Consider the following 24972-nt stretch of genomic DNA (forward strand, 5'->3'; position numbering starts at 1 on the left):
TTTCTGGCTGTTTTCTATGCTGCTATTATTAAAATGCCCCTGGGAATCATGCTGAGAAAATGACTGCTGTTGTTTAGTTCTGCTTCAAGTGACAAGAGTTTCTTCTTCCAGTTATATGAATGACTAGATGGCACAGAACATATCATAATAATCCAAAAGAATTGTGTTGAAAAGCTGAACGGAAGACTAGAAAGTGATAAATCATCAAGAATGATTGTTAATTGTTATCTTGGATAAAATACATTTAAAATGATGATATGCGAATAAAAATTTGAGATATATATGAATTGAATCCATTCAGAACTAGATTAGACTTAAATTGTGTAAAGCATCATTTTCTGTCTCTGACTAACTATGATATTTTTCCCTTTTTGTTATTAGTGGGCAGCATATATTCGTGCTGCTGTCAGAAAAGAGAAAGGTCTACCAATCCTTGTGGAACTACTAAGAATGGATAATGATCGCGTTGTTTGCTCTGTTGCTACTGCCTTGAGGAACATGGCCCTTGATGTACGAAACAAAGAACTTATCGGTATGTGACAAACAATATTTCAGAAGTGAAATGCAGGGGTTCCCAATCTGGGATCCACAGGCCCTTCAGTTAATGGTAGGGGTCCATGGCATAAAAATGGTTGGGAACCTCTGGTGAAAAGAGTGCCCTAAGATTTTGTGCTAATAATAATGATGACTCTGTCTGTAATATTACAACACAAAAATCTAGTGCAGCCAGATCTGTTATAATGTGTTTCCATAGTGCAATTGATGGATTGGGGAACACTATTTGCATTATGTGCCACATTGGGTGTAATGCAATTGTGAGCAGGAAGACTTATTTAACTTTGTTCTTTGAAGGCAAGTACAGCCTGTTCTGCTATAACAGACTTACTATAACATAAGGTTTCTTAGAAATAAAACTATTGCATTATAGCAGAACCTTGAGCAGTTGTCATTAGTTACCTTATTTCTCTATTAACTGCAGTAAAACTGTACTTAGCCAGTAGGCTCAATGATCACATTCATAACAGCAGTACGAAGTTGGATTTCATACTTAATGGTGGCAATTACTATCAGGCAGCATGTGGCAGTGATTGTAATTGTACTAATATGTTACTAGAACCCATGCTTGCTCACTTTAGATACCAGAGCTCATGGGTATGGGTGGGGCAAGATTGCAGTGAGAAAAGAATGAGAAGACAGGGAAGCCCATACATTCATGAGAAAATAGTGCATTTTCCACATGGACAACACCAGAGGACTGGACCAAGTCAATAGAGCTGAAGCAGCAACCATCCCTGATGTACCAATGTCCAATCACTCCTTCTATCCACTTCCCCTCTCACTCCCCTTTTTACTGTATCTCAACTTAATGATTATTTAAATAAAATTCATTGAGTTAAAATGATTCAACTGTTTTCACTGTTTCTTTTACAAACCATTTCAAATTTATATCTTCTGGTTCTCAGTCATTCCATCACATGGCACAGTTGCTCTTCATTCACTTTATAATCTTGCACATCATATTAAATTTCTTCTTGGGTTATGTTTAATCTAATGAGAACAATCCCATCTTCTCCCAATTAAGTTGAAATCTCTCATTCTCAGAGCTCTAATAAATACATTTTCCACAGCTCTCATATCTTCCTAACGATAAGTTCTAGGGCTTTCATACTGTTCTTAGTCATAGGTTTTAACCAAAGTAAAGATGGCTTCATTCACTTAGCACTTTCATGCAAGGGTATTTATTAAGCGTGACAGAAATCCGACTTACAAAAATCAGTGAATATAGTGAAAACTGCAAATATTTACAAAAAGATATCTACCAGAAAACATAATAAATTGCTCTATTCTATTTGCATTGTGAACTCCTGGCCACTCAATCATTCACGCCCTCTTTACCGAGAGCTAACCACCCCATTTTTCTTAGGCACCAGGACATACCACCTTTAGTTACCCACAAAGTAATGAATCAGAATATGATGCATTCCACAATGTAGTTACAATCATTATACAAAATAAACAGAAATATCTACCTTAAAAACAGTATACAAACAATATATACATATTTACACATCCCCCAATACTAAAGATATAGAATATTCTGAAGTGTATGGCAGGAAAGGCACCATAAAGCAAAACCCTTCAGGAACCATCATTAAAATATACCAGAGGGTAGATGTTGAAGTGCCCATACTCAGCACAACAGCAGAATGACAAGGCAATGTTTTTGTGTGTGTTTGTGTAAATACCCATGTGTAAGGAGTGTGTTTAGCACGTTCTCTCTGTCACACATACCCTTCCTAAAGTATTTTGACCATTATTAGATGTTATAATTCAGTTCCAGTCAAACTAGTGTTTTGTAGAGACTCAGTGTTACTACCTTGATTTTGTACTCCGCAAGTACAATACAAGGCATATAGACTTTATCAATCAGTCTATCTTTTCAGTGTCAAAGAACTTTTCAAATTTCCCTGTTCCATCCTTCGCTTTAGAATTATATATTGTCTTGTTGTTCTTTGTTCTTCCTACCAGAATGCACCATCAAGTTAAATTTCATCTGGCAAATTATCATCTATTCCAGCAGCCTGAGAACATCACTTTGAAGTCTTAGCACTATGCTCTTTGTTGTTTATTGGTTTATTAATTTTAGCTTAAAATCATTTATAAAAACTGTGCATTTTGATTTTACTCTGAAATCCAACCTCATGTTTATTTTATATCATCACATCCATGCATTTGGTGTTAAGGATATGGCTTTCAAACTGCAGTCATTATTGGTAAATTATGCCATGTGGAAATAAGGAAATAAATTCTAGGAGTTTACAGAACTTAAGAATACTTATTAAGCATTTTAAAGAAACAGTAATGACAGATAGTATTTCACCTAAATTCACTTAAAAACTGTTTGATGGTAATAAATTAAAATCACTGAAGCAATGACACATCTGAAGTGGTAAATATGTTATCATTACGATGTTAATTGAAATTTATTTATAGAGGTCAAAAACTGAAGCATAACTGGAAATGACGGACCTGTTCTTGAAACTGTGACGCCTGTAGGAATGACTGGCAATATTTTATTCAAGAGTGAACCCAGGGGAGACCTGAATCTTGTTAGGCTCCCTGAAGATATTCCTCTGGGGTGAACTGCAGTTTCTAATAACGCACAGAAATATTTAAAAATAAACATATGCTAAGCATGGGTTATAAACATGATCTGAAAGAATTGATTTGCTTTGTTGGAGATAATTTCTAGTTCCAGCCTGTGCCAAACAAGGCCTGATTATCCAGGCATTTAAGATCAATGATTTAATTAAATAAAAATTATTAAAAGAATAAATGCATTTAAATACATTAAATTGTTCATGTGACAAATAAAGCTAATCTTCAATTGGTCCACTTAATGTCAGAGAAATGTATACAAAATACATCCTGAAATTCTTTTTCTTCGCAATCATCCACGAAAACAGAGTGCCCCAAAGAATGAATGACAGTTAAATGTTAGAAATGTAAAAGTTTAATCTTAGCTAATATTTAAATGTTTTAACAAATGGAGAAGTAAAGAAAAAACAAACAAGAAACAAATTGTAAACACGAGGAATTCTGCAGATGCTGGAAATTCAAGCAACACACATCAAAGTTGCTGGTGAACACAGCAGGCCAGGCAGCATCTCTAGGAAGAGGTACAGTCGACGTTTCAGGCCGAGACCCTTCGTCAGAACTAACTGAAGGAAGGGCTAGTAAGAGATTTGAAAGTGGGAGGGGGAGGGGGAGATCCAAAATGATAAGAGAAGACAGGAGGGGGAGGGATGGAGCCAAGAGCTGGACAGGTGATTGGCAAAAGGGATATGAGAGGATCATGGGACAGGAGGACCAGGGAGAAGGAAAAGGGGGAGGGGGGGGAAAACCCAGAGGATGGGCAAGGAGTATAGTCAGAGGGACAGAGGGAGAAAAAGGAGAGAGAGAGAAAGAATGTGTGTATATAAATAAAAAACGAATGGGGTACGAGGGGGAGGTGGGGCATTAGCAGAAGTTAGAGAAGTCAATGTTCATGCCATCAGGTTGGAGGCTACCCAGACGGAATATAAGGTGTTGTTCCTCCAACCTGAGAAACAAATTGCTTTGCTTTTCACTGAAGGTCAGTAACCCAATTCAAATGAATAGGACCATGGTGGATACACCAGCTATAGCTAGCAAAAAATGGGGTGCAAAGTGTATCCAGCCACTTGATCTGTAGATGACATGAACCCTCAGTTGCAGCTGCATTTTCCTATCATAACACTGTGCAACTACACTGCAGTTCTGTGCAGAACTGCCAGCTAGCTGATCCTTCCTTTAAGAAGTCACCACACATCTGACTTGGTGCTCAGAAGATCTTAAGGAACAAGGAAGGTGCATTTTTCATAAAATTAGTCCGTTTTTCATATAAATTGTAGAACTGCTGGATGAAGTCTATTCTGGTAACACATAGAATATGTGTTACGAGTCCCTCTGCAACTGGATGCTAGACTTCCTGACTGGGAGACCTCAGTCAGTCCGGATCGGGAGAAGCATCTCCAACACCATCACACTGAGCACGGGGGCTCCCCTAGGGCTGTGTGCTCAGTCCACTGCTGTTCACTCTGCTGACCCACGACTGTGCAGCAATACACAGCTCAAATCACATCAGCAAGAACGATGAGTCAGCATACAGAGAGGAGGTGCAGCGGCTAACGGACTGGTGCAGAGCCAACAACCTGTCTCTGAATGTGAACAAAACAAAAGAGATGGTTGTTGACTTCAGGAGAGCACAGGGCGACCACTGTCCGCTGAACATTGACGGCTCCTCCGTTGAGATCGTTAAGAGCAGCACCTGGTGGAAAATCTCACCTGGTCCCTCAACACCAGCTCCATAGCCAAGAAAGCACAGCAGCGTCTGTACTTTCTGTGAAGGCTGAGAAATGTCTATCTCCCACACCCCATCCTCACCACATTCTACAGAGGATGTATTGAGAGAATCCTGAGCAGCTGCATCACTGCCTGATTCGGGAATTGCACCATCTCGGATTGCAAGACCTTGCAGCAGATAGTGAGGTCAGCTGAGAAGATCATCGGGGTCTCTCTTCCCGCCATTACAGACGTTTACACTACACGCTGCACCCGTAAAGCCAACGGCATTGTGAAGGAACCCCATGCACCCCTCATACAAACTCTTCTCCCTCCTGTCATATGGCAAAAAGTACAGAAGCATTCGGGCTCTCACGACCAGACTGTGCAACAGTTTCTTCCCCCAAGCCATCGGACTCCTTAATACCCTGAGACTAGACTGACATCTACATCATTTATTATTATATTGTAATTTGTCCTCTACTGTGCCGATTGTCTTGTTTATTATTTATTGTACTGCCCTGCACTGTTGTGTGCACTTTATGTAGTCCTGTGTAGGTCTATAGTCTAGTGTAGTTTTTGTGTTGTGCTACGTAGTCTAGTGTAGCCTTGTGTTGTCTCACTTAGTCTAGTGTAGTTTTGTGTTGTTTCATGTAGCACCATGGTCCTGGAGGAATGTTGTTTCATTTTTACTGTGTACTGTACCAGCAGTTTATGGTCGAAATGACAATAAAAAGCGACTTGACTTGACTTGACTTGACTTGAACAGTCTCATTCTTCCACTCATTCCCTGAAACCGGCAAATTATTTTCCAAGCATCTTTCCAATTTCCTTTTGAAGAAAAACAAGCTTTTTAAAGTCATGCAACACACACAAAATGCTGGTGGAACGCAGCAGGCCAGGCAGCATCTATAGGAAGAAGTACAGTAGATGTTTCGGGCCGAGACCCTTCTTCAGGACTAACTGAAAGAAGAGATAGTAAGAGATTTGAAAGTGGGAGGGGGAGGGGGAGATCCGAAATGATAGGAGAAGACAGGAGGGGGAGGGATGGAGCTAAGAGCTGGAAAGTTGATTGGCAAAAGGGATACAGAGCTGGAGAAGGGAGAGGATCATGGGACAGGAGGCCTAGGGAGAAAGAAAGGGGGAGGGGAGCCCAGAGGAAGATGGAGAGTAGGCAAGGAGTTATTGTGAGAGGGACAGAGAGAGAAGAAAAAAAGGGGGGGGGGGGAATAAAAATAAATGAGGGATGGTGTAAGACGGGGAGGAGGGGCATTAACGGGAAGTTAGAGAAATCAATGTTCATGCGTCATTCCCCCTTTTTTTCTTCTCTCTCTGTCCCTCTCACAATAACTCCTTGCCTGCTCTCCACCTTCCTCTGGGCTCCCCTCCCCCTTTCTTTCTCCCTAGGCCTCCTGCCCCATGATCCTCCCCCTTCTCCAACTCTGTATCCCTTTTGCCAATCAACTGTCCAGCTCTTGGCTTCATCCCTCCCCCTCCTGTCTTCTCCTATCATTTCGGATCTCCCCCTCCCCCTCCCACTTTCAAATCTCTTACTATCTCTTCTTTCAGTTAGTCCTGACGAAGGGTCTCGGCCCGAAACATCGACTGTACCTCTTCCTATAGATGCTGCCTGGCCTCCTGCGTTCCACCAGCATTTTGTGTGTGTTGCTTGAAGTACAGTACCAGCATCTGCAGATTTGCTCATTTTTAAAGTCGTGATTGATTCTGAATTCACTGCTGCAGGCCATGAGTTCCAGGTTATAACTGTTGTGTTTTTGGCAAAATAAAACATCTCCACATTGGCTCTAAAACCTGTGCTGCTGGTCTTTAAGCCATCTGTTAATGCAAGCCTTCTGTTTACCCGAAATACATCATGATCTTACACACTACTATCTTCTCCAAGGAGAACCATGCCCACTTCTATAATATAAACATATAATTGAAGTGCTTCCTCCTGGGATGTATTTTAGTATTTTCATTCTGCACTGTCTCTAGGACATTTACATCCTTTCTAAATCCAAGAATTGGGTTTAGTTTTGCAGCTTTAGTCTAACTGCTTTTGTTTATAGGTTCATCATTCCTGATATTGTGCTCTTTGGCTCTATTTACATGTCTCCAGTTTCCATTTGCTACACTTGTTGGTCTCTCATCATAGTCTGCCATTTTAAGGGATTGTTAGATACATAAGGTATAACCAAAGGAAAAATGACTGGAGTCGCTTTGCACTTTAGTGCAAGGGTGTTTATTAGGTGCGTCAAAAATCATACTTGCAGAAATTAGTGAAAATAGTGAAAAGAAAGGTGCCAATATTTACAAAATTATATCTACCAAAAAACACAATAATGGTTCCATACTTATTATAGTCCAAAATGTGAACTCATGACTGTCCCAATCTCCCTCTCCCACTGAGGGCGATCAGCCCTTCTTTTCATACTAGGACATACCATCTTCAATTACCAATAAAGTTAACTTAGAGTACACGAATTAGAATATGATGCACGCACAATGTAGTTACAATCATGTTACGAAATAAACAGAACTATCTATCTGTAACCAGTATACAAACAACATATACATACTTACACATCCCCATGACTAAACAGTGGAATATTCTGCTGGAAAGGCACCATAAAGCCAACCCAAGTGCATCAGCTCAGTTTAAGATCCGTTATGAGAATATACCGGGGAAGACATTGAAATACATACACTCAGCACAATAACAACAGAATGACAAGGCCATGTCTGTATGAGAGTGTGAATGCGCGTGTGTAGGGAGTATGTTCACCAAGTGCTCTCATTCACAGGGATATACCCAAGTTGCACTGGCCCTGCACTCCTGTTGGAATTGTACTGTTTATTCCGCATTGTGCCACGTTGATACATTCATCAGATCATACTTGTTTATATTAAATTTCTTCTGCCACTTGTATTCCAATCCTTCCAATGTGTCTGTGATTACTTAGAGTTTATTGCTATTCACTTTTTTGTTTTGTTAAAGCATCACTTGTTCTGACCCAGTAGGGATTTGAAATAATGACCAGCTTCTCTGTTGGGAGGTTGTTCCATCAATTAATAAAGAGAAAAGAGAAGCAGTATGATGAGCAGTCCAAGGAAGCAAGGAAAAATATATTCTACTCAGTGATGGACACAAAGTAAAATCAGATTGTACAAAACATTGAAGAATCATCTACAAAACACTTCCTATTATTATTTGTAATAAAACTGGAGGGGTAGTCTGTATATTTTCTCTTCATAATTGACTTCTATGTAAATGGATAATACTGGGCTGGCACGGAAGCATAGTGATTAGCACAATGCTTTACAGTACCAGCAACCTGTGTTTAATTCCTACCACTGTCTGTATGTTCTCCCTGTGACCACGAGGGATTCCTCTGGATGCTCCAGTTTCCCCCCACGGTCTAAAGACATACCAGCTGGTAGATTAGTTGGTCATTATAAATTGTCCTGTGATTAGGCTGGGATTAAATCGGGGGATAGCTGAGCGGCGTGGCTCGAAGGGCCGGAAGGGCCTATTCCACACTGTATCTCTAAATAAATAAATACAAACAAGCTTTTCCTTATTTGTGAAACTACTAGCAAAAATATATAGTTTTAGTAGGGTTCTGGGCTTTTTTTCAACAGCTTTGAAGTCTTTAGTCTATTTTTTATTTGTTTTTAAAGTTATGTACGTAACTGAAAGGACTGCTGAGCACAGAGACACGTTGAAATAAATTAATATTGTCTAGTAATTCCGTTTGAACTTTTCCTTTCCTCCAGGCAAATATGCAATGCGGGATCTTGTGCATCGTCTCCCAGGAGGCTCAACACTAATCATGCTTTCGGATGACACTGTTGCTGCTGTATGCTGTGCTTTACATGAGGTTACTATAAAGAATATGGAGAATGCCAAAGCATTAGCTGATGCTGGAGGGGTTGAGAAACTCGTAAACATTACAAAAGGGAAGGGAGAGAGGCAAGTACAAAACTGGGAAATAAATCTCCCATCATGTTATGAGTACTCTGTTTCACAATGCTTTACAGTACTAGCGACACAGATTCAAATTGCGCCGCTATCTGTAAGAGTTTGTATGCTCTCCCGCGCCCGCGTGGGTTATCTCCTGGTGCTACGGTTTCCTCCCACATTCCAAAGAATTACCGGTTGATAGTTTAATTGGTCATCGTAAATTGTCCTGTGAGAGGATTAAATCGGGGGATTGCTGGGTGGCACAGCTTAAAGGGCCAGAAGGGCCTATTCTGTACTGTACCTCAATAAATTAAATAAATAAACAGACAGGGTTTTGAAAAAATATTCAGCATAATAAGGTTAAAATGTAACAACTCCTGTAACATGTAGTTCATAAAGCTTTCATCTAATAATTTATTTTGCCTTTCTTTGACCTATGATTTTTTTCTGAGTACTTACTGATATTTGACCAGGTGATGACTGCCAGGAGTGATTTAAAGATTCAAGCCATTTCCGAAAAAGTTGGACAATTTCATATGACACAGACTCTTAACCTATCTGTCCATCAGAGCGTTAGCGGGTTGTACACTTGCACACGTTACCAAAGGTTATTGAAGTTGTTAGCTGCAGCCAAATAGATTTGGTTTTTTGATTCCTGAAACAAATATTGTTACAATTGTCATGCAGTCTCATTTTAAACTGGAAATAGATAATGGAGCTGAACTAAATATCATTTATAGTTAGGAAAATTTGCAGCAAATAGGAAAGCTTGTAACCCTATTTGAATACAGATTATACACAAGAGACAACATTTAATTTCACTTTTCTCAGTTGATTCCTGCTCTCTATGATTCTGCCATTTAAAAAATAACGCCTGTCTAACTTTTTTGTTTGGTTTACTGAATTTGCATTCTTAAAACGCAATGTAAAAACATATATTCCCATTTGTATCCCCAGAGTAAAAGGCTTTTTTAATAGTTTCTTATAGTACAGGTTGGGTACCACTTATACAAATTCCAAAATCCGAAAACCTCCAAAATTTTTTTGAGCGCTGACATGATGTCACAAGTGGGAAATTTCCATAATGTGTTGGAAAGATTCCCAGGTGATGCGCAGGTCTGTGCACCACAGACAGTTCTGAGAAGTGACCTCAAGTATGTAATGAACACAAGTGAACGCTGCATAAAGCGAAAAGATGAAGATTTCATGTATATTGAAAGAGTGGATTCGTCAGCGTCTGAATGAAGGTATGCTGGTTACAGTATACTGATCATGAAACAAGCGAAGATCTATCACAACAAACTGAAATTTTTTTTTATTGAATTTAATAAACTACAAAAAAAAACAGATATTCTTTAAAACAGACCAAAAGGGTGTAGGCTGAAGCTACAGCTTATTACGCCCACCCGTTACTTGTACAACATATTTGGCGTCAATTATCACATCAAAACAAAAAAATTTCATAATCCTTTAACACAAAATCCAAATCTAGGTGTCATTTATTTACATTACTCCCATTCATTTTAAATCATGTATTTTATATTTGTTCATTAAATTACTTTTAAATAATTTTTAAACTTGTTAAGTGTGGTGCATATTTTTAAATTCTCACTACAACTGTTGCATAGATTCACCCCTCTGACTGAAATACAATGATTTTTTACATTTGTTCTTTGTTTTTGAAATATACATGTTCCTCTCAAATCAAGCTGACTTTCTCTCATTTTAAACAACCTTTGGATACTTTGTGGTAGCTGTTCATTTTTTACTTTATACATAATTTGTATTATTTTAAAATCTACGAAATCTCTGAATTTTAAGGTGTTTAGCTGAATAAATTGGTTGGCTCATAATAACTTGTCTTATTTACAATTCATATGACTTTCTTTTGGAGTAGAAAAATTGAGTTTGTATTTGTTTTGTATGTATTTCCCCATACCTCTACACAGTAAGTCATGTATGGGACTATAAGTGAACAGTATAATGTATACAAAGATTCCTGATTTAAGAAATCTTGCACTTTGTACAGTATTGCAATAGATTTTGACATTTTTGCTTTGACATAATTTATATGTGGTCTCCAGCTTAATTTATTCTCTATTACCACTCCTAAAAATTTTGTTTCAGATACATTATCAATTTCAACATCATTTATTCTAAGTTTACTCTATGAGTTTGATACACGATTTCCAAATATTATGAATTTAGTTCTACTTAGATTCACTGATAATTTGTTAGTATCAAACCATTTCTTTATAATTTTTAATTCTTTCTCCACTGTATCCAAAAGTTGTTTCAGATGTTCCCCACTACAAAATATAGTTGTATCATCAGCAAATAATATACATTTTAATGTCTGAGAGACCATACATATATCGTTTATATACAAAATCAACAGCAATGGACCAAGCACTGAACCTTGTGGAACCCCACACGTTACCCTCAAGAGTTTTGAATTTGAGTTGTTTATATGTACGTACTGATACCTGTCTTCCAAATAACTACTTAACCAGTCACATGCCACCCCTCTAATACCATATCTTTCTAATTTTGTTGATAATAATTTATGGTCAATGGTGTCAAATGCTTTTTTTAGATCAAGAGATATTCCCACTGTGTATTCATTTCTTTCTATAGCGTTTGATATTTCTTCTACAAAATCTATTAATGCTATTGTAGTGGTTCTGTTTTTTCTGAAACCATATTGCTGTTCACAGAGTATGTTATGTTTTGTTATGAAGTCATTTAACTTTCTTACAAATATTTTTTCCAAAACTGAGAGAGCAAAGAAACTGGTCTATAATTTGAAAATACATGTTTATCTCCAGCTTTGTATATTGGAATGACCTTGGCTATTTTCATTTTATTGGGAAATTTTCCACAGTCAACACAAAATTGAAGGTAATTGTGAATATTCAACAGGCAGGTTGTAGATATTTAAGAAAAGACGGCATTATATTTTTAAAGATTTGTGGTGATGAAAAGTGTCTGGTGATCACAAAGCCACAGAGAAATTCTTTGATGATTTTGCCGAGATCATCACTGATGAAAGTCTAACATGCTGAATGGCTGCATCTGTACGTATGTGTGATGAACAAGTGTACGACAAAGACTGCCTACCAGTAGCACATAAGTTCAGAGTCAGAAATAGTGGTGATCCCATGCTATCTCATTATATAATCTGGAAAAAATGAGAAATCCAAAACACTTCTGACCCTAAGCATTTCAGATAAGGAATACTCAATCTGTACTGATTTTTAATACAGTGGAACTTACAAGGAATTATAACAAGAATTCCTTAGAGAATTCCAATAGCTCAACATTGTAGAGCTCAGCACTTTCTGATTTAGTTGAGTCTGTGAAAGTTTATCATGAAATCTTATGATCCATGAAAGACCTTGCCACCTAAATGGGCCTGCCAGGAACCCTGTGTTCATTTTTTTTTATTTACAGTACTGTGCAGAAGTTTATTCATTACCCCAACCAGAAATAATCAGTTGTGCAGATAAGATTTCTTCAATGAACAAAATAGTGTGGGAACGATCACTTTCCAAATTTTTTTAGAATTAATTGGCAAGTAGTAGAGATAAAGTAAATAGAAAAACTCCCTTGATATCTCATCGTAAGAAATAGGAGCAAAGGTAGGCCATATGACTCTGTAAATTGGCTCTACTTTTCAATGAAATAATCGTTGATCTGATTCTGGTCTCAGTTACACTTTCTTGCCTGTTCCCTATAAGTCTCAAATCCACTGAAGTTCAGGACTCTATTTTTCAAACCTTGAGTATGTTCAATGACTTGACTTCCCTAACTACCTGTGATAGAAAATTCTGAAGGTTGAACACTCATTGAAAAAAGAGTTTCCCCCATTGTTTTAAATAGGCAGCCCATTATTCTGTTCTGAAATTATGGCATCAAGTTCAGGACTATGTACGAGAAGAAACACCCTCTCATGCTGTCTTCTATGATTTAAGAAATAAGGCCTATAAGGAACTTGTGATTGCGGGTTGGGGAGGGGGTTCTCTGAACTATAATTGAACTGGGGAAAATTTTACCTAGTCCCCAGGAAAATGTTTAGGAAGTCAGTAGAAAATGATTTATGCAGAGTGATATTTAGACATGAAATGATTTATAAGAGATGGTAGTGAAAGCTGAATATAGAGTTCATAAAAGAGAAGTGGATTAATAGTTGAAGAAGAAAAGTTTGAACAGGCAGAGAGACAGAGCTAAGTGGGTAGTTGTTTTTCCAGGATTATTTATGAGTACTGCTCTAAATGATACATTTCTGAAAATGAATATTGTTCTTTTTTAAATGCAGGTGAAATATTTAATAATATATGGAACATGTTAATATAGAAGTAACATACTGTAGAATAACTTTAAATGACCACACAAAGGTAAATTTATCCACCATATTTTTCAGAACCTGGTGTGAGCAATATGTTCACTCAAATATAAGCACAAAATCTGTATGTATTAAATTTAGCGATACAGCACAAAGTAAGCTCTTCTAGCCCTTCTAGCCACACTGCCATAGCAACCCCCAACAAACCCAATTAACCCTAATCTAATCACAGGACATTTTACAATCACCAGTTAACGTACCCGGTATATCTTTGGATTATGGGAGGAAACCAGAGTAACTGGGGAAAATTCACTCATTCCACACAGAGACCCCTTACAGAATGACTCTGGAATTGAACTCCAAACTCGGGAACACCCCAAGCTGTAATAGCATCGTGCTAACCACCACACTATCGTGGTGCCCACTTGCGAATGCTTATTTTTAGAGTTGGGGATCACCAGAATCAACTTTTCAGATCTGTTATGTTTCAGAACTGGAAATTTGTTCCAATTTAAATCTCCCATAGTTAATTATCATTTCCTGAAAGATTCTTTGCTATAACAAAGGGCTTTATGTAATTTTCCATTTAACAAAGGTGTCATTCGGTACAACAAATGTAGGCAATACATTTCAAGATTATGCTTCACACTGTGACTGTGAAAATAAGTAATTTTTAACTGTGTTTTTGCTCGGGTTAATGGAAAATAATTTGAAATAAACAAGCTACTTAAAATGGTGGAAAAATTCTCTTGAGAACCTGTACTCTTTCATCTGGCAACAGTGGCCATTAGATGACTAATATGTAAGTTTCAGCTGGCGTGTTTCAGCTTGTCAAAACAAGTGCAGATTGTTTTTGATTTACAGGGAGGAGATTGAGTAGCTTTTTGAACCATTCTCGACAGCTGTTACTCCCTCCATTTACTGTACTTCCTGTTGTGAATTTTTGCACAACAAAGAGTTCTTTAAGAACCTAACCCTCTTGTAAGCTGAGGAAAACCTATATAACCTGTTTTAAGTAAGCACAGGCAGGGAATGGGGCACTGGAGAAGGAAGAAAATGAAGGTCTCTAATAAGCTGGGAAAGAGGAGTGATCTGATCTCAAAGTTCAAACTTAGGCTACGTCCACACTAGACCAGATAAATACGTAACCAAAGCTTTTTCTCTTCGTTTTGACCCTCCGTCCACACTGAAACGGCATTTTCCTCCCCCAAAAACGAAGATTTTCTAAAACGCCCTCCAGGGTGTGTAAATTTGAAAACGCCGATTGTGCAGAGCAGTGTGGACGGGGTAAACGGATATTTTTAAAAACGCTGTCATGACGTGCCGGAACAGATGGCGGCAGCGCCGCATTTCATTGTTTTCTTGAACGCAACCCCCCCCACACAACCTAGCAATTTCAGAACAGGCGGCAGTGAGACTGAAGCCAGAAGAGTTAGAAATGTACTCACCAAATACTTTGACCCATAGCTTACTGAATAAATAAGTATACTCACTTTGCCCTGTTTTCTGTCCTTGCTTGTATGAAGGTGGTTTACCTATTTATACAAGTACTTCACTGACAATAAATGTGTAACAGCCTAATGTAACATTGTATGAAAATACGAGATAACACTGATACAGACATGTTTTATACATTTAACAGAGTTAGTCAGTTTTTCAATGTTCGTTGTCAGCCGGGTCATACTGTCCGTGAACTCCCTGTCGGTTGCCTCCATACCATTAGACCATAAGACAAAGGAACAGAAGTCGGCCATTTGGCCCATCGAGTCTGCTCTACCATTTTATCATGAGCTGATCCATTCTCCCATTTAGTCCCACTCACCCGCCTTCTCACCATAACCTTTGATGTCCTGGCTACTCAGATACCTATCAGTCTCTGCCTTAAGTACACCCAATGACTTGGCCTCCACTGCTGCCTGTGGCAACAAATTCCATAGATTCACCACCCTCTGGCTAAAAAAATTTCTTCGCATCTCTGTTTTGAATGGGTGCCCTTCAATCCTTAAGTCATGCCCTCTCGTACTAGACTCACCCATCGTGGGAAACAACTTTGCCACATTCAGTCCATGCCTTTCAACATTCGAAATGTTTCTATGAGGTCCCCCCTCATTCTTCTATACTCCAAGGAATACAGTACAAGAGCGGACAAAGGTTCCTCATATGTTAACCCTCTCACTCCTGGAATTATTTTAGTGAATCTTCTCTGTACCCTTTCCAACATCAGCACATCCTTTCTTAAATAAGGAGCCCAAAACTGCCTACAGTACTCCAAGAGAGGTCTTACCAGCGCCTTATAGAGCCTCAACATCACATCCCTGCTCCTATACTCTCTTCCTCTAGAAATGAATGCCAACATTGCATTCGCCTTCTTCACCACCGACTCAACCTGGAGGTTAACCTTAAGGGTACCCTGCACGAGGACTCCCAAGTTCCGTAGCATCTCAGAACTTTGAGTTCTTTCCCCATTTAAATAATAGTCTGCCCGTTTATTTCTTTGGCCAAAGTGCATAACCATACACTTTCCAACATTGTATTTCATTTGCCACTTCTTTGCCCATTCTTCCAATCTATCCAAGTCTCTCTGCAGACTCCCTGTTTCCTCAGCACTACCGGCCCCTCCACCTATCTTTGTATCATCAGCAAACTTAGCCACAAAGCCATCTATTCCATAATCCAAACCTTTGATGTACAACATAAAAAGAAGCGGCCCCAACACGGACCCCTGTGGAACACCACTGGTAACTGGCAGCCAACCAGAATTCCCACTCTCTGTTTCCTGCCAATCAGCCACTGCCCTATCCACATATGTAACATTCCTGTAATTCCATGGGCTATCTTGTTAAGCAGCCTCATGTGTGGCACCTTGTCAAAGGCCTTCTGAAAATCCAAATACATAACATCCACTGCATCTCCCTTGTCTAGCCTACTTGTAATTTCCTCAAAAAATTGTAATAGGTTTGTCAGGCAGGATTTTCCTTTAAGGAAACCATGCTGAGTTCTGCCTATCTTGTCATATGCCTTCAGGTACTCTGTAACCTCATCCTTGACAATCGACTCCAACAACTTCCCAACCACCGATGTCAAGCTAACAGGTCTATAATTCCCTTTTTGCTTCCTTGCCCCCTTCTTAAGTAGTGGAGTGACATTTGCAATCTTCCAGTCCTCTGGAACCATACCAGAATCTATCGACTTTTGAAAGATCATTGACGTATGCTCCAGTATTTGTTGTTTTTTACTTTTAAGTCCTCCTGCGCAAGAGCCAACAGCTTTAAAGTTTTTCTAGTCTGTAACTGGACAAACGCGCACCAAGTATACCGTTTCCTCTTCGCTTGTTTTCTGTGTGTCCTGAGCATGCCCAGTAGGAGGAGATTCACCCAAATAACCGTTCTAATGTGGTTGGAGATATTTTGAAAAATGCCTGGTGTGGACGCCTATCGCTTTTACGTGAAACCGGCGTTTTCAAAATTATCCGGTCTGGTGTGGACGTAGCCTTAGAAGTTCAAAGTACATTTAGTATACAACCTTGAGATTCATCTCCTTACAAGCAGCCACAAAACAAAGAAGCCCAATAGAACCCATTAAAAGAAAAAATGACTGTCAAACACTCAGTAGCTGGAGAAAAAAACAAATAAATTGCATTCGGAACTGAAGTTCACAAAACCGGGCATCACTGCAGCCGATTCAAAAGTCCATTACTTGCAGGTCACAGCCTCAGTCCAGTGCAGAGATAAGTAAACTTTTCATTGACAAAAGAAATTTTTATGCCAAGGCAAGGAGATTGGTACTGGGACAAGTAAAGGAGCAAAAGAGAGATCTCAGAGTTATAAGTAGCAATGTACTTAAAAAAGCTGCAGACATTTCAAATGGCAATTAACATTTCCAGGGTCAGTAGAGAGATGTTCAATGGAAGGTTGAATGCATATTATGTAGAAAGAACTGAAAAAATATTCAACTTGAATTAGAATGCGTACAATATGGAAAAGTAGCAGGCCCTACTGCTTCTTGAATAGAAGATAACATGCTGGAAATATTCAGCAGATCAGTCCTCATCTGTGGAAAGAGAAATAGTTAACTTTTTAGATCGAAGACCCATCAGTGTATTTTATGCAGATTCTTTAGGCTTCTATGACGTTCATCCGTCCTGCATCATTCCATTCCAAATCGCTTGATTCCAGTAGTACACAAGAATCAAGAATTGCACCCTTAAGAATGCTTACAGCTGAGCATCCAAAGATCTCTGATGAATGATATTCCAGGTTCACAACCTTTCATCTCTCAATCTCAAATGATGACTCCTTATTTTGTACTGTCATTCTTGGTTCTAAAGTTTCCAGGCAAGGGAAACTAACTCTCAGCATGCTAAATGCCCAGCCCTCTCAATACATCATACATTTCAATGAAATTTCCTCATAAAACTTCTAAACACTAAGAATATATCAATATTTTCTATCAAATCTCTCCAATAGAATGGCCCTCTTAACATCAGTAATCAATCTTATGAAATAAAATGCAGCTGACCTCCATTTTAAATTGGTTTTGTATTGTCACATGTACCGAGATACAGTGAAAAACTGCTTTGTATGCCATCCACACATATGAGTTCGGATCAGTACATCAAGGGAAAACAACAACACAATACAGAATAAGGTGTTACAGTTACAGAGCAGGTGCAGTGAAAGGCCATAACCAGGTTTTAATTTCTTTTCTGAGTTTCCTTCTGGAATCATTGTAGATTAGAAGATAGAACAGTACAGCATGGTACAGGCCCTTCGGCTCACAATGTTGTGCGGACTCTTTAACTTATTGTTAGATCAATCTAACCCTTCCCTCCTATGTAGCCCTCCATTTTCCTTTCGTCCATATGCCTACCTAAGAGTATCTTAAATGTCCCTCAGGTAACTGCAGCTGGTAGTACAATCCACACACCTGCCACTCTCTGTGTAAGAAAAATAACTTTGATGTCCCTGTATAATTTTCTCCAAAATATCTTAAAGTTATGCCCCCTTCTATTAGCCATTTCCACCCTGGGACAAAGTCTCTGCCCACTCAACCAATCCCTCATAATATAGTTTACTCTCTATTAAGTCATTTCTCATCCTTCTTCACTCCAAAGAGAAAAATTGCTTGCTCAATCTACCTTCATTAAAAGTGATCCCTAATCCAGGCAGCATCGTGGTAAATCTTTGCAATCTCTCTAAAGCTTCCACATTCTTCCTATAGTGAGGTAACCAGAACTAAACACAATACTCCCAAGTGTCATCTGACCAGGAGTTTCATAGAGCTGTGGTTTACCTCACAGCTCTTGAACTCAATCCCCTGACTAATGACAGTCAGCAAACCATACACCTTCCTAACCACCCTATCAACTTGTGTGACAACATTCAGGCATCTATGGATGTGGACCCCAAGATCCTTCTGCTCCTCCACATTGTCAAGAATCCTGTCATTACCCTGCTACTCTTCTTGACCTTACAAAGTGAATCACTTCACACTTTTCCAGACTTAGCTCCATCTGCCACTCCTTAGCCGAGTTCTTCATCCCATCAATGTCCCGTCATAACCTACGACAACCTTCTACACCATCCACAACACCACCAACCTTTGAGTCAGCTGTAAACTTACTAACCCACCCTTCCACTTCCTTGTCCTTGCATTAATAAAAATCAAGAGCATGGGTCCCAGAACAAATCACTGTAGAACACCACTGGTCACCAACCTCCAGGCAGAATACACTCCATTGGGTAAATTGGATTGAATTGGGCTAACGTGTTACAGATTGCTGAAATATGTAATATTTACATTAAATTTTATATTTCATTAAGATATTCGCTGAAAGTAGTTAAGGCAGCAGCTCAAGTCCTAAATACATTATGGCAATACCGTGACCTTCGCAGCATTTATAAAAAGGTAAGTAAAAATTCAAAGATGTGTTGTCTTGCATTGAAATTAGAAATCTAATAATTATACTTGCATCTTGACTTTCCTTTATTTCTTTGAAGGATGGATGGAATCAAAGCCATTTCATTACACCAATTTCTACATTGGAGCGAGACAAACATAAGTTTTCCACATCTCACCCAACGTTATCAACAACTAATCAAAATATGTCACCTGTTCTTCAATCTGGTGAGTTGTGTATAATTAACTTAAGAAAATTGAAATTGTTACTTGAGAAAATTTAGCTTTGTAAATAATTTACACTGCATTTGCAACAAAACTCCCAGTTAGTTCTGTCAAATTAAGTAATTAACATCGTTCCATTCCCAAACAAAAGAATGCAGAATAAGTTTCCTGAATTTGTGCCTGTCTTGTGCAATTTAATTTGTGCCCTAAATCTTAAGCACAGGAAAACTCATGCTTTTGATTGCTTGATTTCAATAACAATTCACAAACATGAGTCTGCAAATGCTGGAAATCTAAAGCAACACACAAAACGCCGGAAGAAATCAGCAGGTCAGACAATATCTATGGAAATAAATCCCTTCTTCAGTCCAGAAGAAGTGTCTGAGCTTGAAACACCAACATTTCCATAGATGCTGCCTGACCTGTGGAGTTCCTCTGGCATTTTGTGCATGTTGGCTTCAATAACAATTGTTTCTCCTTTGAGAATGACACGGTTAACTGCACTTGGTTTCCTCGAATCAGAAGAAACCACACATTGGGCACAGTATATTAGGTTATATTAGGTTGTTAAGCGGGGCAGCCAAATTATTTATGTGGTTAGGATTGCTTAAAGCAGGTATACCAGAAGCTGTTATGTATGTGCAGAGCAAGATTAACAGAGCAGTAGGAATAAGCTTCTTTCTGAGTCATGTTTGCCACTGTACACACTGAACAACTTACAGTGCGAGAGCCAAGATGAGAAACAAAAGTCCGCCTGAAAAGAGAGAGCCCTCTACGTGTAGGAGGCTCAATCAATTCACTGCGTCATCCATCGGCTGCATGCGTACTTCCCACATTCTTGCAATTGATCTGATACGGTTCAGAGGCAAATTTTTTTTCAGTTACGTTTGAAAGATGCAATGAGAGGAGGAGGGGAGGAGGATGTAGAGAAGATAAAGGAATGGACCAAGTTATCCTGGGAAAAAGAACAACAGAAAATCAAAGGGGTGGGTGTTGGTAGTGAAATGCAAGATATCTGTGGAAGTGAGATTGTAATGGATGGTGGTTAAAATACTAGATTTTATTGTCGATGCAGAAGCCAGTGGGGAAGAAAGTTCTAGTAAGCAAAATGGAAAGTGTATTTGTTGGAATTAAGAAATACGAAGTTCAGGACTTTGTCGACCAGAGTACAGTGCTGATCTGTGGAAAAAGTGGATAAAGGCCCACCAGCGCCTTTACTTCCTGAGAAAACTAAAGAAATTTAGCCTGTCCCCTAAAACCCTCACTAATTTTTATAGATGCACCGTAGAAAGCATTCTTCCAAGGTGCATCACAACCCGGTATGGAAGTTGTCCTGTCCAAGACCAGAAGAAGCTGCAGAAGATCGTGAACATGGCGCAGCACATCACACAAACCAATCTTCTGTCCGTGGACTGACTTTACACCGCACGCTGTCGGAGCAGTGCTGCCAGGATAATCAAGGACACGACCCACCCAGCCAACAGGCTTTTCGTCCCTCTTCCCTCTGGGAGAAGGTTCAGGAGCTTGAAGACTCGTACGGCCAGATTTGGGAACAGCTTCTTTCCAACTGTGATAAGACTGCTGAACGGATCCCGACCCAGATCTGGGCTGTACCTTCCAAATATCCGGACCTGCCTCTCGGTTTTTTTTGCACTACCTTACTTCCCATTTTTCTATTTTCTATTTATGATTTATAATTTAAATTTGTAATATTTACTCATTTAACTATTTTTAATATCTTTAATCTTTAATATTTGTAACCCAGGGAGTGTGAAGTGCAGAATCAAATATCACTGTGATGATTGTACGTTCTAGTACCAATTGTTTGGCGACAATAAAGTATAAAGTAATGCAACCCAGTGATGAAAAATCCAGAAGGATTTCAATCAAAGTCTGTATAGGAAGAAAATATGAAAAAGAATATCATTAAAGCAACTGTTAGAATTAATGTGTTTGGTGAATATATAGAAAATAGAACATAGAATAGTACAGCACAGTACAGGCCCTTCGGCCCACAATGTTGTGCCGACCCTCAAACCCTGCCTCCCATATAAGCCCCCACCTTAGATTCCTCCATATACCTGTCTAGTAGTCTCTTAAACTTCACTAGTGTATCTGCCTCCACCACTGACTCAGGCAGTGCATTCCATGCACCAACCACTCTCTGAGTAAAAAACCTTCCTCTAATCACCCCCTTGAACTTCCCACCCCTTACCTTAAAGCCATGTCCTCTTGTATTGGGCAGTGGTGCCCTGGGGAAGAGGCGCTGGCTATCTACTCTATCTATTCCTCTTATTATCTTGTACACCTCTATCATGTCTCCTGTCATCCTCCTTCTCTCCAAAGAGTAAAGCCCTAGCTCCCTTAATCTCTGATCATAATGCATACTTTCTAAACCAGGCAGCATCCTGGTAAATCTCCTCTGTACCCTTTCCAATGCTTCCACATCCTTCCTATAGTGAGGTGACCAGAAATGGACACAGTACTCAGTGGCTTAACCAGAGTTTTATAGAGCTGCATCATTACATCGCGACTCTTAAACTCTATCCCTTGACTTATGAAAGCTAACACCCCATAAGCTTTCTTAACTACCCTATCCACCTGCGAGGCAACTTTCAGGGATCTGTGGACATGTACCCCCAGATCCCTCTGCTCCTCCACACTACCAAGTATCCTGCCATTTACTTTGTACTCTGCCTTGGAGTTTGTCCTTCCAAAGTGTACCACCTCACACTTCTCCGGGTTGAACTCCATCTGCCACTTCTCAGCCCACTTCTGCATCCTGTCAATGTCTCTCTGCAATCTTTGACAATCCTCTACACTATCTACAACACCACCAACCTTTGTGTCGTCTGCAAACTTGCCAACCCACCCTTCTACCCCCACATCCAGGTCGTTAATAAAAATCTCGAAAAGTAGAGGTCCCAGAACAGATCCTTGTGGGACACCACTAGTCACAATCCTCCAATCTGAATGTACTCCCTCCACCACCACCCTCTGCCTTCTGCAGGCAAGCCAATTCTGAATCCACCTGGCCAAACTTCCCTGGATCCGATGCTTTCTAACTTTCTGAATAAGCCTACCGTGTGGAACCTTGTCAAATGCCTTACTAAAATCCATATAGATCACATCCACTGCACTACCCTCACCTATATGCCTGGTCACCTCCTCAAAGAACTCTATCAGGCTTGTTAGACACGATCTGCCCTTCACAAAGCCATGCTGACTGTCCCTGATCAGACCATGATTCTCTAAATGCCTATAGATCTTATCTCTAAGAATCTTTTCCAACAGCTTTCCCACCACAGACGTAAGGCTCACTGGTCTATAATTATCCGGACTATCCCTACTACCTTTTTTGAACAAGGGAACAACATTCGCCTCCCTCCAATCCTCCGGTACCATTCCCGTGGACAACGAGGACATAAAGATCCTAGCCAGAGGCTCAGCAATCTCTTCTCTCACCTCATGGAGCAGCCTGGGGAATATTCCATCAGGCCCCGGGGACTTATCTGTCCTAATGTATTTTAACAACTCCAACACCTCCTCTCCCTTAATATCAACATGCTCCAGAACATCAACCTCACTCATATTGTCCTCAGCATCATCAAGTTCCCTCTCGTTGGTGAATACCGAAGAGAAGTATTCATTGAGGACCTCGCTCACTTCCACAGCCTCCAGGCACATCTTCCCACCTTTATCTCTAATCGGTCCTACCTTCATTCCTGTCATCCTTTTTTTTTTCACATAATTGAAGAATGCCTTGGGGTTTTCCTTTACCCTACTCGCCAAGGCCTTCTCATGCCCCCTTCTTGCTCTTCTCAGCCCCTTCTTAAGCTCCTTTCTTGCTTCCCTATATTCCTCAATAGACCCATCTGATCCTTGCTTCCTAAACCTCATGTATGCTGCCTTCTTCCACCTGACTAGATTTTCCACCTCACTTGTCACCCATGGTTCCTTCACCCTACCATTCTTTATCTTCCTCACCGGGACAAATTTATCCCTTACATCCCGCAAGAGATCTCTAAACATCGACCGCATGTCCATAGTGCATTTCCCTGCAAAAACATCATCCCAATTCACACCCGCAAGTTCTAGCCTTATAGCCTCATAATTTGCCTTTCCCCAATTAAAAAATTTCCTGTCCTCTTTGATTCTATCCTTTTCCATGATAATTATAAAGGCCAGGGAGCGGTGGTCACTGTCCCCCAGATGCTCACTCACTGAGAGATCTGTGACCTGACCCGGTTCATTACCTAGACCTAGATCTAGTATGGCATTCCCCCTGGTCGGCCTGTCCACATACTGTGACAGGAATCCATCCTGGACACACTTAACAAACTCTGCCCCATCTAAACCCTTGGAACTAATCAGGTGCCAATCAATATTAGGGAAGTTAAAGTCACCCATGATAACAACCCTGTTATTTTTGCACCTTTCCAAAATCTGCCTCCCAATCTGCTCCTCTGTATCTCTACTGCTACCAGAGGGCATATAGAATACCCCCAATAGAGTAACTGCTCCCTTCCTGTTCCTGACTTCCACCCATATTGACTCAAAAGAGGATCCTGCTACACTTCCCACCCTTTCTGTAGCTGTAATAGTATCCCTGACCAGTAATGCCACCCCTCATCCCCTTTTTCCGCCCGCTCTATCCCTTTTAAAGCTCTGAAATCCAGGAATATTGAGAATCCATTCCTGCCCTGGTGCCAGCCAAGTCTCTGTAATGGCCACTAATTCCATGTATGTATCCAAGCTCTCAGTTCATCACCTTTGTTCCTGATGCTTCTTGCATTGAGGTACACACATTTCAGCCCTTCTACCTTACTGTCTTTACACCGTTTATTCTGCTTCTCTTTCCTCAAAGCCTCTCTGTATGTTAGATCTGGCTTTACTCCATGCACTTCTTTCACTGCTCTATCGCTCTGGGTCCCATCCCCCTCGCAAATTAGTTTAAACCCTCCGGAACCACGCTAGCAAACCTACCTGCAAGGATATTGCTCCCCCTCGAGTTCTGGTGCAACCCATCCAATCTGTACAGGTCCCATCTTCCCCAGAAGAGATCCCAATGATCTAAAAATCTAAAACCCTGCTCCCTGCACCAACTCCTCAGCCACTCATTCAACTGCCATCTCCTCCAATTCTTACCATCACTGTCACGTAGCACTGGCAGCAATCCTGAGAACGCCACCCTTGAGGTCCTATTCTTCAGCTTTCTGCCTAGTTCCCGAAACTCACACTTCAGGACCTCATCCCTCTTCCTGCCCATGTCGTTGGTCGTATTAGAAGGTAGTCTCTGTATCAAGGTAGAGAAGTTACCCAACACAAGAATGGTAGAAGTGAGCCTGAGGCATTGAGAGTTGCAGGAGAGTAAAGTGAGGGGAAATGGGACAAGTGAAGTTGCTGCCCTGGAAGCTGTAGTAAACTAAGTGGGCTAAATGATTATTATAAGATGACAAAAGCCAGTGAATAGTTAATTCAATTGGCTCCACAGGGTATCAAGAAATGGCTAGTAGCATGGCATATAATTAAGGCTATCAGATCTGAACACCTTCTTGCTAGACTTTCATTCCAGGGCTAACCATGCTTCTAACGAAGCCATTTCAGTATAGTAATAACAAAAGCTGTCACCTAGCAATGTAAAAAATTTGCTCTGGAGTTTTCTATTCACAAAAAT

General features: G+C 40.0%; 1 protein-coding gene across 1 annotated transcript in view; it reads left to right on the forward strand.

Annotated features, from left to right (window-relative positions):
• The window catches only part of pkp4 (plakophilin 4), a 181391-nt gene that overhangs the window by 139102 nt on the left and 17317 nt on the right, over positions 1-24972 (forward strand). The window contains exons 17-20 of the mRNA XM_072262006.1: positions 382-532; positions 8641-8836; positions 18995-19079; positions 19172-19298. Of these exons, the coding sequence (XP_072118107.1) occupies positions 382-532; positions 8641-8836; positions 18995-19079; positions 19172-19298 (559 nt within the window). The remainder of the gene's footprint in view (positions 1-381; positions 533-8640; positions 8837-18994; positions 19080-19171; positions 19299-24972) is intronic.

This window comes from Mobula birostris, chromosome 6 (genome assembly GCF_030028105.1).
Source record: "Mobula birostris isolate sMobBir1 chromosome 6, sMobBir1.hap1, whole genome shotgun sequence".
In the NCBI taxonomy this organism is placed as follows: domain Eukaryota; kingdom Metazoa; phylum Chordata; class Chondrichthyes; order Myliobatiformes; family Myliobatidae; genus Mobula; species Mobula birostris.